Here is a 16,039-nt window from a genome sequence, read left to right on the forward strand (position 1 = left end):
TTGCAGGATAAATCATTTTTTATAGCATTGTACTCACTAAAAGTGCTCAGGATAAATTCATCTTTTTTAGAAAATGTATAACCTCAAAGGAAAAAGAAAAACCAAATGGAAAAAAAAAAGAAAGAATAGAAAAAACCAGCTGGTTGCTGGTGGATCCCACCTGTAATCCTACCTACTCAGGAGGCTGAGATCTGAGGATCACGGTTCAAAGCCAGCCAGGGCAGGAAAGTCCGTGAAAGTCTCATCTCCAATAAACCACCAGAAAGCTGGAAGTAGAGCTCTAGCTCAAGTGGTAGAGCACTAGCCTTGAGCTGAATAGTGGAGGGACCCCGCTCAGGCCCAGAGTTCAAGCCCCACAACCGACCAAAGGAAAAAAAAAAATGAATCGTAAAAAAAAAGAACACAAAAGCTCATTAAGTGTAATAGCAAATGCTATTTTGATAACCTAGGGCATGTCCAGAGCGAAAGACCCTCTCAGTCTACTTGTTAATACAGAAAGACAGTAGTGTTTAAGAATAAATTTAACAGTGCTTTTCAAAGAGAAGATGCCTTCACTCACCAGTTGTTACTCTGAAATTATGAGCCTAATTAGCATAATTAAAGTAAGAATAAAGTAAAATAATGTAATTAACTTAAAGGATAGACAATAATATTTCTCAAATTGTCTCTGAAATAAATAAGCTTAAGAATTAATTGGAGGGCCTGGGAAGGTGGCTCAATGGTAGAGTGCTTGCCTTGCATGCATGAGGCCCTGGGTTTAATTCCTCAACACCAAATAAGCAGAAAAAGCTGGAAGTGGCACTGTGGCTCAAGTGGTAGGGACTATCCTTGAACTGAAGAGCTAAGGGACAGTGACTAGACCCAGAGTTCAGGCCCCACAACTGAAAAAAAAAATTCAATTGGAAAGTTGACAGGCATATTTCGCTGTGTTGATTTGATTACATTTTTATTAATAAAATTATTTAATAGAATATTGTCATGAGTAAAACTTTTCCTGTAAACACTTTAGAGTTGTAACAATTGTTTTTTAAAAGCATGTAAATATTATTATAAAATATTTTGGTAAAATGTTCTGAGATTATTTTACACATGGAAAGAGGAGAAGAGGCAAAATACTCATTTATACCACAAAACTAGGAAAGATAGGGCTGGGAAGGTGGCTCAGTGGTAGAGCGCTTGCCATACATGCATGAGGCCCTGAGTTGGATTCCTCAGCACCACATAAGCAGGAAATAAAAAGCCAGAAGTGGCTCAAGTGGTAGGGTGCTAGCCTTGAGCTGAAGAGCTGAGGGACAGCGCCCAGGCCAGAGTTCAGGCCCCACGACCGGACCTGAAAACAAAACAAAACAAAAAAAAACCTAGGAAAGGTACCAGAAAAGCACAATTAAAAATAAAAGAAAAGAAATACTGTTTAAACTCGGTTAATTGCCTTAATGATATGTAAAATACAGACACATTTTTTTCTTGTCAAATTATTGAGGAAAGCTGTAAGGAAGCTGTGAAACAACATTGACAGCAACTCAGAGGACATTACTACATATATCAGAAGTTTTAGGAGAAATCTTCTGGACAGTTATTGAAAAGTATGATTTATTCAAATACTATCATTTTTTCCTATTAAAACATATGCTTCTCCAGAGCAAGAGACAATGCTAACATGTCTGAAATACATCACAGGTCTTGGAGTATATAATGGTGTTCAATCAATGATTGCTAAATAAATGCATGAGTATATATGAGTAGACTTTGTTTACTTGCAACATGGATATTAGATAGTATAAAAGACAGCTACTTAGTAATACTATAAACTTTGTCTACAGTAACAAATGAAAGATTTGTCTTTAGCCACTTCATGCTGTCAGCAATGCAAAGTCGAAATATAAACCATAACAATAGCCCCATACAACATGTTTACTTCATGTGAGGTTCCTATAGCCATCAAGGTCATTTTTTATTACCTTTTTACAGATATCAAATAAGAAGAGTGTTTTTAGTTGACTATTTTGCTTCTCCATTTTAATATCCATTGGCCTCTAATAGTATATTATAAAATATTCCTGCCATCATGTTAGCATTCTGGATTTCTTTTCTTTTCTTTTTTCTTTAGTTGTTTTGTTTTTGTTTTGCCTGTCATGGGGCTCCAACTCTGGATCTGGGCACTATCCTGGGGCCTCCTTTTACTCAAGGCTGGCATTTTATCACTTGAGCCACCACTTCTGGCTCTTTCTGTAATTAATTGGAGATGAGAGTCTCATGGACTTTCCTGCCCAGGCTGGCTTTGAACCATGATCTTCAGATCTCAATCACCTGAGTAGCTAGAATTACAAGCATGAACCCCAGTCCACAGTTAGTGTTCTGGATTTCTACCCAATCCTAGTGGACAAGTTATTTCAAGGAGGCAAATTGAACTTTTAGGGAGGAACCACTTTTATCTCATTCCATTTTAAAGCAATACATTTATATTGCTGAGATGACCTAAAAGATTATGCAAATCTTTTTTAAACATCAAGCTATTGTTAGAGAATCACAAGCCCATGAGGGTTCAGAATCTACATCTATTCACATCATGTCTTGAATGTTCATTACATTCATTCCTTCACACTGTACAGCATGTTCTGACTCTAGTGCCAGTATCTAGGCCTTGTACCTGTACTCTAAAATCAAAATTGCTTTGGTAAGAGCAGAAAGAGCAATTATGAAGATTAGCAAGAAAGCTAAATTAATTTTTAATTTTGCCTTAGGATATGCTAAATGAAATGAATTTATCCATTGTTGGTTTTAGAAGACATAGAGATTATAGATATGTAACTTTTTAAACAAAGATAATTTCTGTGCAACTTCCTCAGCTTGACCTCATAAATAATAATGGCCCCTCCATGCCTTTAATGGTACAAGTAGTTCATGGTCTGTTGAACCAATTTAATCCAGGTATAGACCAGACCATCAATGCAAAAACTGCAGAATCTGTAGACTGTCATTGCTTTTTGAAAAGCAATTGTGGTTGAACATTTCCAGGTGTCCTGTACAAAGAGATATTTAGTCTTTTTATACCTGAGGAAATAACATAACCATTAAAATGCTAATACATTCTATTTAAAAAGAAAAAAAAGAGGGAAGAATGATTTTTCTAAAACACCACATTGTACAGTGTACAAATGAGTGCCTAGAATCTTATGAAACAATGATCCATGAAATCAACTTTTAAAATTGGTTGTGTGAACTGATTTGTGACAAGGTTAAGAACAGTTTTAGGCCAACATTACAAGTTTTCAACTAAAGTTGATGAAAGATTAGTACCCTAATTACTTCTATAGCAGACACATAGTCACACTGGTAGGTCAAACTGGGAGATTTAGAAAAAAAAAGGATTACTTAACTTAGAATGTTATACACTATCCCAAGTTGTATTTTCTTCTCACTAGAATCCCAATTTACATTCCATATACTTACTTGTAATTAAGTTCAATATAGAAAATATAGAGCAGCAATTCTACTCACCTTTGAGTTGTACTTGCTGCCTCTGCCTAAGGTTGTCTGGGTAGAAAAAGTGAGACACCAGTTCCCACTTGTCATCCAGGTAGATGATACGCCATAAATCTTCATGGTGTCAGTGTAGCATGAGAATGACAGCTTGGTTTAAACTTGACATCACCACAAATATAGATACCCTATGACTCCCATCTTCACTCTTGATTTTCAGATGTTATCTTTTTTATTTTTAAGCTTTTTAGATCTCTCTTTGTAACTTTGTTTATCAAAGTGTCACCATAAATTTGACTGTTTCCAAGAAAGAGATTTTACTATTTTACTGAAGAGGCTACTATCCTATTTCCAATCGTGTATTTATTTTATAATGTTATTTTTGTATTTAAATGAAAATAAATTGCATTACTGGAGAAAGTTTTTTTTCAATATAAATTATTGTTAACATTTCCAAATAGTATTATGTCATCTAAACCACTCATATTTTTTTTATTGTAAAGATACTATACAGAGGGTTACAGTTACATGAGTGAGGTAATGAGTACACTTCCTCTTGAACATTGTTACCCCCTCCATTGTTTCCCCCCTACCATCCCCTCCCTCCCTCCCTTCCCCAAGGTTCTTTTTTTTTTATTGTGATTAAGTGATTACATAATTTTCCAAATTTCACAGTATTGTGGAATAATGATGCTCATTTAAAGTCACAAGTTCATTCTAACTTTCCTGGAGCAAATTGTCTATCACAGTCTGTAACATATAATGGTGTTCACATGTTCTATACCATATATGTCAGCAGCAGCATGGGGATATTTAGTAGTGGTTCAACCAGATGAGCAGGAGTTCTTTGTTTCTTAAGTCCTGTTAGTTTTGTCGTATCACCTAACATTTTGGATTTATCATCCACTTATCAGGGAGACCATGTACCGTTTGTCTCTTCGCTCTTGGCTTACCTCGCTCAACATGATTCCTTCTAGCTCCATCCATTTCCCTGCAAATGCCATTATTTTGTCATTTCTAATGGCTGCATAATATTCCATTGTGTATAGATACCACAATTTTTGGATCCATTCATCTGTGGTGAGGCATCTGTGTTGTTTCTATATCCTAGCTATTGTGAACAGTGCTGCAATAAACATGGAGGTGCATGTGTCCTTGTATATTGGTTCCTGTTGTTCAGGGTAGATGCCTAGAAGTGGTATGACTGGGTTCAATCTTTAGCTTTCTAAGGACCCTCCAGACTGCTTTCCAAAGTGGTTGTATAAGTGTACATTCCCACCAGCAGTGTAATAGGGTTCCTCTTTCTCCACATCCCCTCCAGCATTTGTCGTTGGCTGATTTGTGGATGTGGGACATTCTGATTGGGGTAAGGTGGTATCTCAGGGTTGTCTTTATTTGCATTTCCTTCGCCACCAGAAATCAATCACATTTAAACATTAGTCTTTTCAGAAAAAAATAAAAACTTATAAACATCCTCTCATATATTTTTCAAATGGATTTATTAATTTGATTTGGAAATATTTGCTTTTAAACTTTCATTTGGAAAATTATGAAATACACAAATTCAAAATGATTGCACAAATCCAGGCACAGGGAATCATGCCTGTAATCCTAGCTACTCAGGAAGCTAAGATCTGAGGCTCCAGGTTCAAAGCCAGCTGGGGCAGAAGAGTCTGTGAGATTCTTATCTCTAATAAACTACTCAGAAAAAGCTTGAGATGGCATATTGGCTCAAGTGGCAAACTGATAGCCTTCGATACAAAGAAACAAGGACAGTACCCAGGCTCTGAGTTCTAGTTCTAAGATGGGCAGGAAAAAAAGGCACAATAAATTCTTGATGCTCAGTTTCAACAATTATTAAATCATTAAGTCATCATCCTATGAGGTGTGATTATTGATTTTTTTTCTTTTGGACTGTTTGATTTTTTTTTCAAATTTCATAGCCAAATAATAAATACTATGTATAATATTTATGTGGCTATCTTTCCACTACAAATGTGGTGGAAACTTTTGAAGTGGCCCATGAAACTCTAATTCTTCCTTAAATATGTTATTTGAGAAGCCTTCTGCTGGATGAGCTCAGTCTTATGATCACCTATCATGAATCATGTTCCATTGGTTTGACCATTTTACATCATAAAAGTAACCTACTTTTATGCATGCTTTTATAGCATTGGAACATTCTGAATGTTCTTCTTGATATTGATCCCTGCCTATTTCACTGTCTCTGTCTCTCTCTCAACTCACCACCACAGCTTTCTCTCTCTTTAATAGTTTTTTTTCTTTGCATAATTACACATTATGAATAGCAGAAACGTGTAAGGAATGTCAGGAAATTTCATTTTTATTTAACAATACAACTACAGCAAGTAAATTAGGAATTGGCTGCTAAAATATAAATTAACTTCTAATAATATTTTGACCAGCTACTCTACATCTTTAATAGTTATGTTTCTTAACTCTGTGCCCGTCATCTTAGGCAATAAATTATTTATGTCCATTTTCTCTCCTGAAGTTACCAATAACTATTACAGCTTTCAAACTATTGTTTTCATTTTTACATTCAAAATTGGAATCTGAATTGAAAAGTATGCTGGAGTTAGTGATAGAATTTGATGCTGGTTCCAAGTTTGATTGACATAAAAGAGATCAATGAACAGAATTTGAAATGTCCAGAATTATTGTTATTGTTTGTTGAATGCACAATATTTTAACTTGGACAAGACATTTCATTCTCATCTTATTTCCTTGTCCTCCTACTGTTTTCAGCTAGCAAATGTCAAGCATGTAATTGGCATGTTGTAGGTATGTATGGAAGGCATGGCTGAAACAATACCCTTATTTCTTCTTTCTCAGAATTCTGTTTTGGACAGACTGGGATGCTAATTTTCCTCGAATTGAATCTGCCTCTATGAGTGGTGCTGGAAGAAAAACCATCTACAAAGACATGAAAACTGGGGCCTGGCCTAATGGACTCACTGTGGATCACTTTGAGAAAAGGATAGTTTGGACTGATGCCAGGTTAAAGAATGATCTTTTCTTCCTATATTTTCTTTTACTTTCTTCAGACAACATCAACAATGTTGAAACAGGTCCTACTATAAGATACCATGTACTGAAAGTAGTGGGTGTTTTTTGTTTGTTTAATTTTAAATCAATATGAGCAATAAAATAGATACAAAATATTGGCCATTTTTTCTCAGTTATATGGTTATATAACTGGAATATTTACTTGAGTTTTAGAGAAATACTGACACATCTTCCCTTGTTCTAGGTCAGATGCTATCTATTCGGCCCTTTATGATGGAACAAATATGATAGAAATTATCCGAGGGCATGAGTACCTTTCTCATCCTTTTGCTGTGTCGCTGTATGGGAGCGAGGTCTACTGGACAGATTGGAGAACAAACACATTGTCCAAAGCCAACAAATGGACAGGGCAGAATGTCAGTGTCATTCAGAAGACCAGTGCACAGCCATTTGACCTTCAAATATACCACCCCAGTCGTCAGCCCCAGGGTAAGTTTCCTGTGACATAGAATCATCCAAGAAATCTGTTCATGTTAATCATTTAGTGGGAACTGTAATATAACTTCTTTAAATTAAGATGAATAATAGGCAGTTAGATAATAGGTAGGTAGGTGCATAGGTAGATAGGTAGGTAGATATACAGTTAGCTGTACAATCTTTGAATTTAGAATCTAGCATCTGAAGTTGCCCAGTAAATTTAGAGATAACATAAAAGACAGTTACCTTGTTTCCTAATCAATGGTTGGCATATTCAGAAGGGAGAGTGAGGTCCATGAGGAAAGATGGACCATCAGTTTGAGCTCTTCTGAATTTTTAATTTTTAATTTTTTTTCTGGTCCTGAATTCTTGGCCTGGTGCTATCCTTGAGCCTCTTTGTGCTCAAGGCTAGTGCTCTACCATTTAAGTCACAGCATCATTTCAGGCTTTTCCTGAATAGTTTATTGGACATAAGAGTCTCACAGACTTCCCTACCTGGTCTTTAAACCTTTAAACCTCAATCCTCAGATCTCAACTCCTGAGTAGCTAGGATTACAGGCATGAGACACCAGTGCCAGGCTAGGTTTGCTTCTTCCCTTTCATTGGAAATTGTGCCGATTCTACATATTGCACATTTGGTTCAGTAGTAATATTCCCCTGGATTATGTGACATTATTAACTTTACTCAATCCTTGCAAATGTTCTTACTTCAAATCTCACTTTTTATCTTCAGTACTAACAGCACTATATCAGTTCATCCTGTCAAACCTCTTCCCCTTGTAAAAGCAAAAGCTTATAGAAGGCTCATTCTATGGCAAACAAGTTTCCTTTCATTATCATTTCAAACTTTATGCATATTCAGATGATACAATCTTTCTTGCCAAAGGAATTTTTTTTCCTTCTCTTGGTAAAAGGACATTCTATATCATTGGCATTTCTTTATCTGTTTCAAACCTCAAGACTTATTTTAAATTCATGTTATGTTATGTTCTTCTAGACTTGACTATAAACAATCCCCTCTGTGACTGACAGTATGCCTTGACTAGCCTTTGTCTTTACTACTTGACTTTCATTCTCTCTTAATATTATTTCTTCCAAAATTCCTCCTGTAAAATTTTCTGTGCTGACAGTCTGAATGAATCTAGTTCACTTGCCAGATGCACTCAATTTCTCAGTTTCAATTTTTATGTAATTTATCTTCTCCCATGTCAGATACTTTAAGAATTCCTTTACTATTTTCCTTGATACCCTTCACCCCATCACCTGCAAAATTTTAGGACATTAAAGACAGAGAGCATGTATCCTTACCATTGTTAAACTTAACAAACATTCAGTATACATAATGATATGAGGCAAAATGACTGTGTATTATTACTGTAAGGTCTACTCCTGGATGGCGAGCAGACCCCACCCCAACTGGCTCACCAGGAAGAGGTCACATTCACATCTGCTTAGGTCACATCTGGATCTGATGTGGCCACACCTTTCACCCACCTAGTTCCACTTCTTCTTACCTGGTCCCACCTCCCTTTACCTGGTCACACCATTCCTGGCCCCCACCCTAGATAAGGCCTAGCCCAGGGCCAGATGCCCTCTTTGACAGCTGCATGGAGTGCCATCCAGTCTACTAAATAAACCTACCCCTTACCTGAATACCACATGTGTGGTGTGGTTCTTACTCGGCCACCTCTTCTTTAAAAGCCTAACAATTACTACATTCCTAGATACTCAGGAGGCTGAGACATTTGGGATCTCAGTTCAAAGCTAGCTCAGGGAGAAAAGTTCATTACTCAAACTATTAACCAGCAGAAAGCTGAGCTGGCCATGTGTGGCTGGAATGCTAGAGTGCCAGCTATCATAAGCAAGCCAAAAAAGGTGTAAGAAACTGAGTTGAAGCCCTAGAATTAGGAAAAATAAAATCTAAAATTAAGTGAACTATGTTTAAAGATATTAGAAGTTATGAATTTAAGCAGCAGCATATCACTCATACTTGAATGATACATACACACAATGTATATCCTTCTCATATATTGAGAAGGGTATAACTGCAAACAAGTATCATGGATGACTAAGATTTATAATTAATTCAGGCTTTATATGATGAAAACTAATTACACAGCTATGTATTTTTTCCCTTCTATCGGTATTTTGTAAGCATTTTGATTTTTATGTTTAGAACAATTCAATTGAACTGGAATATGAAATGGTCTCCATTCGTATATCATCTTCCTCTTTTAAAATAGGATCATTATAAAAGCATTTGACTCATACACCTTACTAAGACCTTTTATAAATTCACAGAATGTTAATGTAATGATAATTCATAGCAGTTTGTCTCAGGGGAAATTGTTTTGGACCTTTTTGGGTTTAACATGTTTTCTCATGATTCCATGCTCTTTCTTTCTTTTTTGGATATGGAACATTTCACAAATTTGTGTGTCATCTTTATGCAGGTGCCATGCTAATCTCTGTATGTTCCAATTTTACTATATGTGCTGCAAAGTAAACACCTCTAGTCTTTATATGCATTTGGAGAATTTGTTATATCCTCAGTGAAATGATTTCAAGTTGTGAGAGTGGTTAGAAAACATCCTTATTTTCTTTACGACAATGATCCCTACACATATGAATACAGTTATCTATTCTGTTCATCCATTTCTGTGAAGTCACACAACTCAAGTTCAAGCAGTAATATTTACTAGAATTCAGTGCAGTTACCTACCTCAGTTTTTGTGTTTGCTGAAACAGGATTAGGCAAAAAGGAAAACAGTGGCAATGATAGGCTGAGAACAACATTAAAAGTCTTCTCAAGACCAGCCTATGACACAGAACCTCTGCCTTAGGCATGAGAAATATTTACCTAATCACATTTAACCTCTGGGGTATAGTTTACCTTGCTGAGTGGTTAAATTACAGATATACTGTTGTAGGGGACTATTGCTTGATATACTTTAGTCTGGCATAAAGCATTTTAATAGGTAGGTGTGGTTCTTGTGATATTTTATGAACTGTGTGGGTCATATAGGCTTGTGGTAAAGTTTAATTATAATGACAATGTCCTAGTCTCATCCTCCATTTCAGATTCATTTATATTTTTGTATCACTCATAGCCATCTGCCACCAATATAGTGCTGAGGAGCAGGGAAGCCACAGTTTTATTGGTTCCTTAGATGGAATTACAAGGGTGTGGTAACTAGGGCACAATGTTAACAGAAGATAGTACTAGTCTCCTGAGTTTTGGTGAATATCATGAAGACCAGAATAGAAATATGTCAGGTCTTCGCCTCTCCCACGAAAGAGGACGGGGTCAGAGGAAAGGTAAATGAGGCTGCTCGACTGTTCCCCAGCCTCCCTTAGCCCGGGAGATAAAGCAGGAAAACTTGTTTATTAACACAGAGCAAGTCATTTTTAAAGCAAAAAGAGCCGGTGTCATGGCAGGGGAAGAAGAGGAACCAATCACTGTCAAGGTCACACTCTATCATGCACTAAGCTTCCACAGGCTGGTTACTTACTGAAAATAAAGCAAATTGGGCTCTGCCCACTCAACTCCCTCTCAGCACCATCTTTGCTGCCCATGTGCTCTGCAAAAATAGCAATCATTAAAATATATAATGTTTAGTTCTACAAAATTGAAATATAGCTTTCACATTATTAAAGGAATAATGACAGCAATAGAGCTTTTTAAGTAGGAAATTAATAAAAGTTTTAACACTATTTTTTTTCTTACAAGTAAGCCTTCATGTAAACACACAATTTCAGCTGAATTATCATATACAACCAGAATCTTTAATAAGCTGTTTTATGGCCCTTTCATTAATATCATTATGGAACTAGAAAGTGACAACTCAAATATTAAACACATACAATATAAAGGAGCAATAATGTCGATTTAAATCTAACTTGTAAAAGTTTGTACTTTTAGGGATCCCAGAAGTGTGATCTGGATTCAAAGCCTAACCTTAATTTATGAATTGTTTGATGATTCCTTCGTCATTAGCTAGTTTTCTTTTATAAAACAGATCTTTCTTTACCATTCATTTGCTTTTGGATATTAATGACATATGTTTAAACTCTACCTCTTTTAATCACCTGGAATCTGTAGAGAATAGTATGGACATCAGAAGATCCAGTGACTATTTCACCATTAAACATAAACCTATTAAACATTAGTTAATATATAAAATCGTTTTAAAATAGTATTTCATATATAATTGGTACTGTTTTATATTTAAGTAAACTAAATGTATTTTCATTTTAAAATAAAGTAAATTTTACTCATTTATAAAATATCTGATTTAAAAATATATTTTAAATCTGGGCCAGCAAGGTGGCTCATTCCTATTATCTATGATCCCAATAGCTTGGGAAATGTCACTAAGGTGATCACAAATCAATACAAGTTAAGGCAAGATTTTTCCTTGCCATCTTAAACAAGCCAGGTATGATGACATATACATTTTAACCCAGCTATACAAGAGTAGTAAATAAGTAGGTAGTCTCAATCCAGTCCTAGATAATATCTAAAGCCCAAGGGTTGAGAGTGTGGCTCAAATGGTAGAATACCTACCTAGGAAGCCTGAGACACTGAGTTCAAACCTAGTAAAGAGAGAAAGAGAAGGGTGGGGAGGGGAGATTGAGCTTCTGTGATTATGGAGACAGAAGACTCATAATCTACTTTACAAAACCAGGAAAACTAGGAGTATTGGTGGGATCTAGGCCACATGTAAAGGTTCAAGAGCAATGAACTGAAAGGCGACAATCTAATAAATTCCTTTTTGGGACCAGGTGGGAGGTCAGAAATGTATGTCTCTCCTCAAAAGGACATGTTATCAGAGCCCCTGGGCATATATGCTGACTCAAGATGCTAACATTCAAATTTTCTTTCATTACGAGAAAAGAACATATCAGAGAGATAAATTAAAAACAAAGGGAGCTAGAATTTCTCAGCATGTCATCATCTTCCCTATAACAACATGCAACTCACAGAAAAGATTAAACAAAAACCAATTAACTCTCCTGAAAGGTAGGTTTTTGAAGGTGTTCTGTTTTCACACCCAGAAAGACACTTCCTGAAGAAATCCTGATTCCTAGTTACCCCTTTCAGAAGTAAATCAGTTTGTCTTAACTTTTTGTTCTGAGTTCGTGGACACATTGTGTGATGTCCCTGCCCTGGAAAGGGCCAGATCTCAAATGTTGTTTGAAATACTAATGTTTTCAAAACATTTTATTGGGCATTTGTCATTGCAACCAAGCTAATACATAAAATCAAAGATCACAAGAAGCTTCCTTAGCAGTAATGTCCTAAGAACAGAGAGCATGGCATAAGTTGAGACATTCTTAGAAGCAACATCAATTTAAAAATTTGGGATAGAAATTTGTTCTCAGAGACTGTGACTGCAAATAAACAAAAACAAAAACAAAAAAAAAATAACACTTTAGCTTTCTGGTTTCTGTAGGTGACTTCATAGTCAAAGTGTGACATGGAGAACCTCATGAACGGTTTAAGGGTCAGAACTGATTCTCTAAATGCTAGAGACTACATATTTCATGCTTTGTGGGCCATGTTATCCCTGTTTCAGTTTCCTAATGCTATTATGGGACAGCAGTCATATGGACAATAGAGTAAACTGTAGCCCAATAAATTGTAGAGTCAGGACGAAAAAGTAGATGAGATTGTAAGATATTTCAGAAAGTGAGAAGAGGCAAGGATAGAACCTTGGAAACTACCAACACCAAAAATGAGGGTAAAGACAAATGCTAAAAAAAAAATGGTGACCAGGAGTTCATAGAATCAAAGGAGACAACACTGTCAAAAACTGAAGGTAAAGTTTTGGGATGATCTGTCCATGAGTGTTAACTATGGCTGAGATGACAAGGAATAACGCATATATGGCCACTGGATTTGGTCATGAATCCAATGAGGATAATGTCAGTGAATGTTTGCATATACATAAATGATCTTAGCCATCTTAAATTAGATACCAGTATTACTTTTGAGTCTTTATTATTAATACAGAAAATTACTAAACAATAGAACTTAAGTAATGCAAGTGAATTGCAAGAGATTATCTTCATGGTGGTCAGGTTAGAAAATGGAAAAAAAAGAAGAAGAAAATTCTTGAGCTATAGTGCTTGCCTCATGTTCCAACTTTATCATATATCTAATTCAGGATATTTGTTTTTTAATTAGATTTTGCACTTGAAAATTGGAATTGGTATAGCATAAATGAATTAGGCTCTTTTAAGCATTTATAAAATACTTATCAAGTACTAAACACCCTGATTTTGTTAAGTTATGATAGATAGGATAAACAAATGTATGTTCTGTCCCACAGATGTTTAGGTTACTTTCACCTGTGTTCTTGGACTTAATTCCCAACTTGATAAGAGTTGTTGGTTAGAGAAATAGAAAAGCACTTCCTCTTTCTTTTCTTGCGCTTTGCTGTCCAAAACTTTACCTTTCTTCTAGGAGTACTCAGTCAATCTAAAGTTTTATTTAACATATGTCAAGTTGTAATTTTAACCAGTGGAATTAAATTACCTTCTGTACCCATGATTCCACCACCCTAAGTTTCCCAGCTTTTTTTCTTTTTTTAATTCTTTAGTTGCTGTGATTTTAATCTTTTCCAAACATATCTCAAAATTGTGACAATGGCTTTAAATGTTGAAAATCTTTTTTCTACTAAATTTCCTTAGTAGAAAACAGATAAACATACCAGATGTTTATCTCATCTTGAAAATACTTTTATTCCATCTGAAAAGAACTTATTTCATAAGAGACTTAGATATTTGCTGATAAAAAACTACTATTTTGTAAGGAACATGTTATTTTTTCTGTCAAATACAGGCTAAAAACTCAACTACTCTTTTTGTTTTGATCTTGAAAGCAGACATGACTGACAAATGTGCAAAATGTTTTAGGTAACATTAATATGAAAATATCTTCTGAAATAAGTCACAATCCACAAAGAGAATGAGCAGGACTTTGAGGAGATCCTTAAACAATCATCTTAAGTATGCTTATGAAATTTATATTCAGAGGCAGTACTCATCTTTTTATTTTTAAGGCATAAATGAGATCCATAAATTACTGCATGCATGGATGAATGAATGAATGCACCTGAGTTTGTGTATCATAATGGTTACTGGAGGATTTAAGTCTTTATTCTCTTCTTACTGATTGTGCTACTTTAAATCTTTCAGCTTTACCAAAGTTATGCTACTTTTGTTTAAAACTGGTGATATTTTTAATAAATTAAAATTACCATTCTGAAGAATAAATGAAATAATGGCTATAAAACATTTAGTGCATTTTCTACATATAGTGATAAAATAAATTACCTCATTTTGGAAACTTTGTACTCTATTATGTACTCTACTACCACACTTACACATTACACCATTGAAATTACAGATTGTTTCTCAAAGAGGAGATGTTACATTGAAATGTTTTACTTGACTCCTAAACAATCGGAAAATACTTCTATTAAAAAATCAATTTTTGAAAACACTTATGAGAAAACAAGACATTATTTTCCCAAGAAACATCAGGATACTAAGAATATTACTGGCATCATTACTCCCAATGAGATAAAGTATCATTTACCAAATCTAGAGGCAGAGATATTATGCCATGCTATTAACATATTCAATTATAATTATGAGCAATATATTTATACTTCTAATAAAAACCACTCCCCAAAGAAATGTATGTTGTATTTTCCCATGCTCTATATTAAAATTCTTAGATTTATTATTTAAAATATTATCTTCCAATTATAATAGTGGTGTTTCTCTCCTCCTTACCCTCTCTCACACCCTCTCTTTCTACCTCTCCCTTGAAAGGCCCCACACACTCACACTTGTAAGTATTCTACCATTAACTTATACCCTGAGCACCCTATTGAATGCATTTTATACAATCAGTGGAATATTTACTTGATTTGATACACATTTTTAAAAACAATAAAATTATTATAATAATAGAAACTGCCCTGACAATTGGCATTTTCAATGTAAAATAAATAGCAATTAAGATACTGGAATAAATAGTATGTCATCTCCTTAGAGGGATAGAAAGTTAACTAAAACTTTCCTTCCTTCATTGTTTCTCCTTCCTTCCTTCCTTCCTTATACTACCCCTCTCTCTTTGAATCTCTCTTCCCCCACTTCTTTGCATCTTTTATCTGGTATTCAGGAGAAACTCATGATGTACACTGAATGAATAATCCAGCTAATGTATTTGGAACTGAAAAATACACTCTGCCTATAGCATGATATCGTTTATATTTATGTTTAATCTTTTAGAGTTCTGCAAAAATAAATAGAAATAATAATGTTGTGATTTTGAAATATTGTCAATGAGTGGTACAAATATGTTTGTAAAAACAAATAATATTATGGATAAGTTTATGTTCCACCCCAGATTTGGGTATAAATTAATCCATAAATATACATAATTTGATGAACATAGAAACTTCATAACTTGTATTGCTGAAATATGATGAAGCTAAAGTGATGATCAATATATCTTACTTGCATATATTTTGTTCTATTTACATCTTCTATATTCTCTATATAAAGTCATATATATATATATGAATCATGGATTGAAGTATGTAGGTCAGAGGTGGAGTGTTAGCCAGGAATTTGTGAGCATTGAGTTTGAGTATATATACTATAAAGAAGCAACGAGAGAAGGAACAAAAAACAGGACAGAGGCAGGCAATTGTCATTTGAAGATGTTTGTGATAGTGAATAGGATTATAGATTAGCTTTTATTGCCAAAATATTTTAAATATTCTTTTATCCAAAATATGAAATACTTGTCTAAATGAAAATTAATAATATACTTAAATTATTTTCTCATATTGGGAATTTTTTTTTACCAATTATCAATAGGATGAATATCATTGCATACAAAACATAACTTGGTTGAGGAGAGTGAGATCTTTTACTCTAGCAAATTGGATCCTGAGATTTTATCCCTCTTCAATGGCTTTAATAGCTAAACAAATTTTGTGCATATTTGATATTATATCAATATTTCATA

At 34.7% G+C, this 16,039-nt stretch overlaps 1 protein-coding gene across 1 annotated transcript in view; it reads left to right on the forward strand.

Annotated features, from left to right (window-relative positions):
• The window catches only part of Lrp1b (low density lipoprotein receptor-related protein 1B), a 1,500,426-nt gene that overhangs the window by 907,803 nt on the left and 576,584 nt on the right, over positions 1-16,039 (forward strand). The window contains exons 26-27 of the mRNA XM_013030060.1: positions 6,337-6,501; positions 6,755-6,999. Coding sequence (XP_012885514.1) covers positions 6,337-6,501; positions 6,755-6,999 — 410 coding nt within the window. The remainder of the gene's footprint in view (positions 1-6,336; positions 6,502-6,754; positions 7,000-16,039) is intronic.

This window comes from Dipodomys ordii, unplaced genomic scaffold (genome assembly GCF_000151885.1).
Source record: "Dipodomys ordii isolate 6190 unplaced genomic scaffold, Dord_2.0 Scaffold126, whole genome shotgun sequence".
NCBI classification, from domain to species: Eukaryota; Metazoa; Chordata; class Mammalia; order Rodentia; family Heteromyidae; genus Dipodomys; species Dipodomys ordii.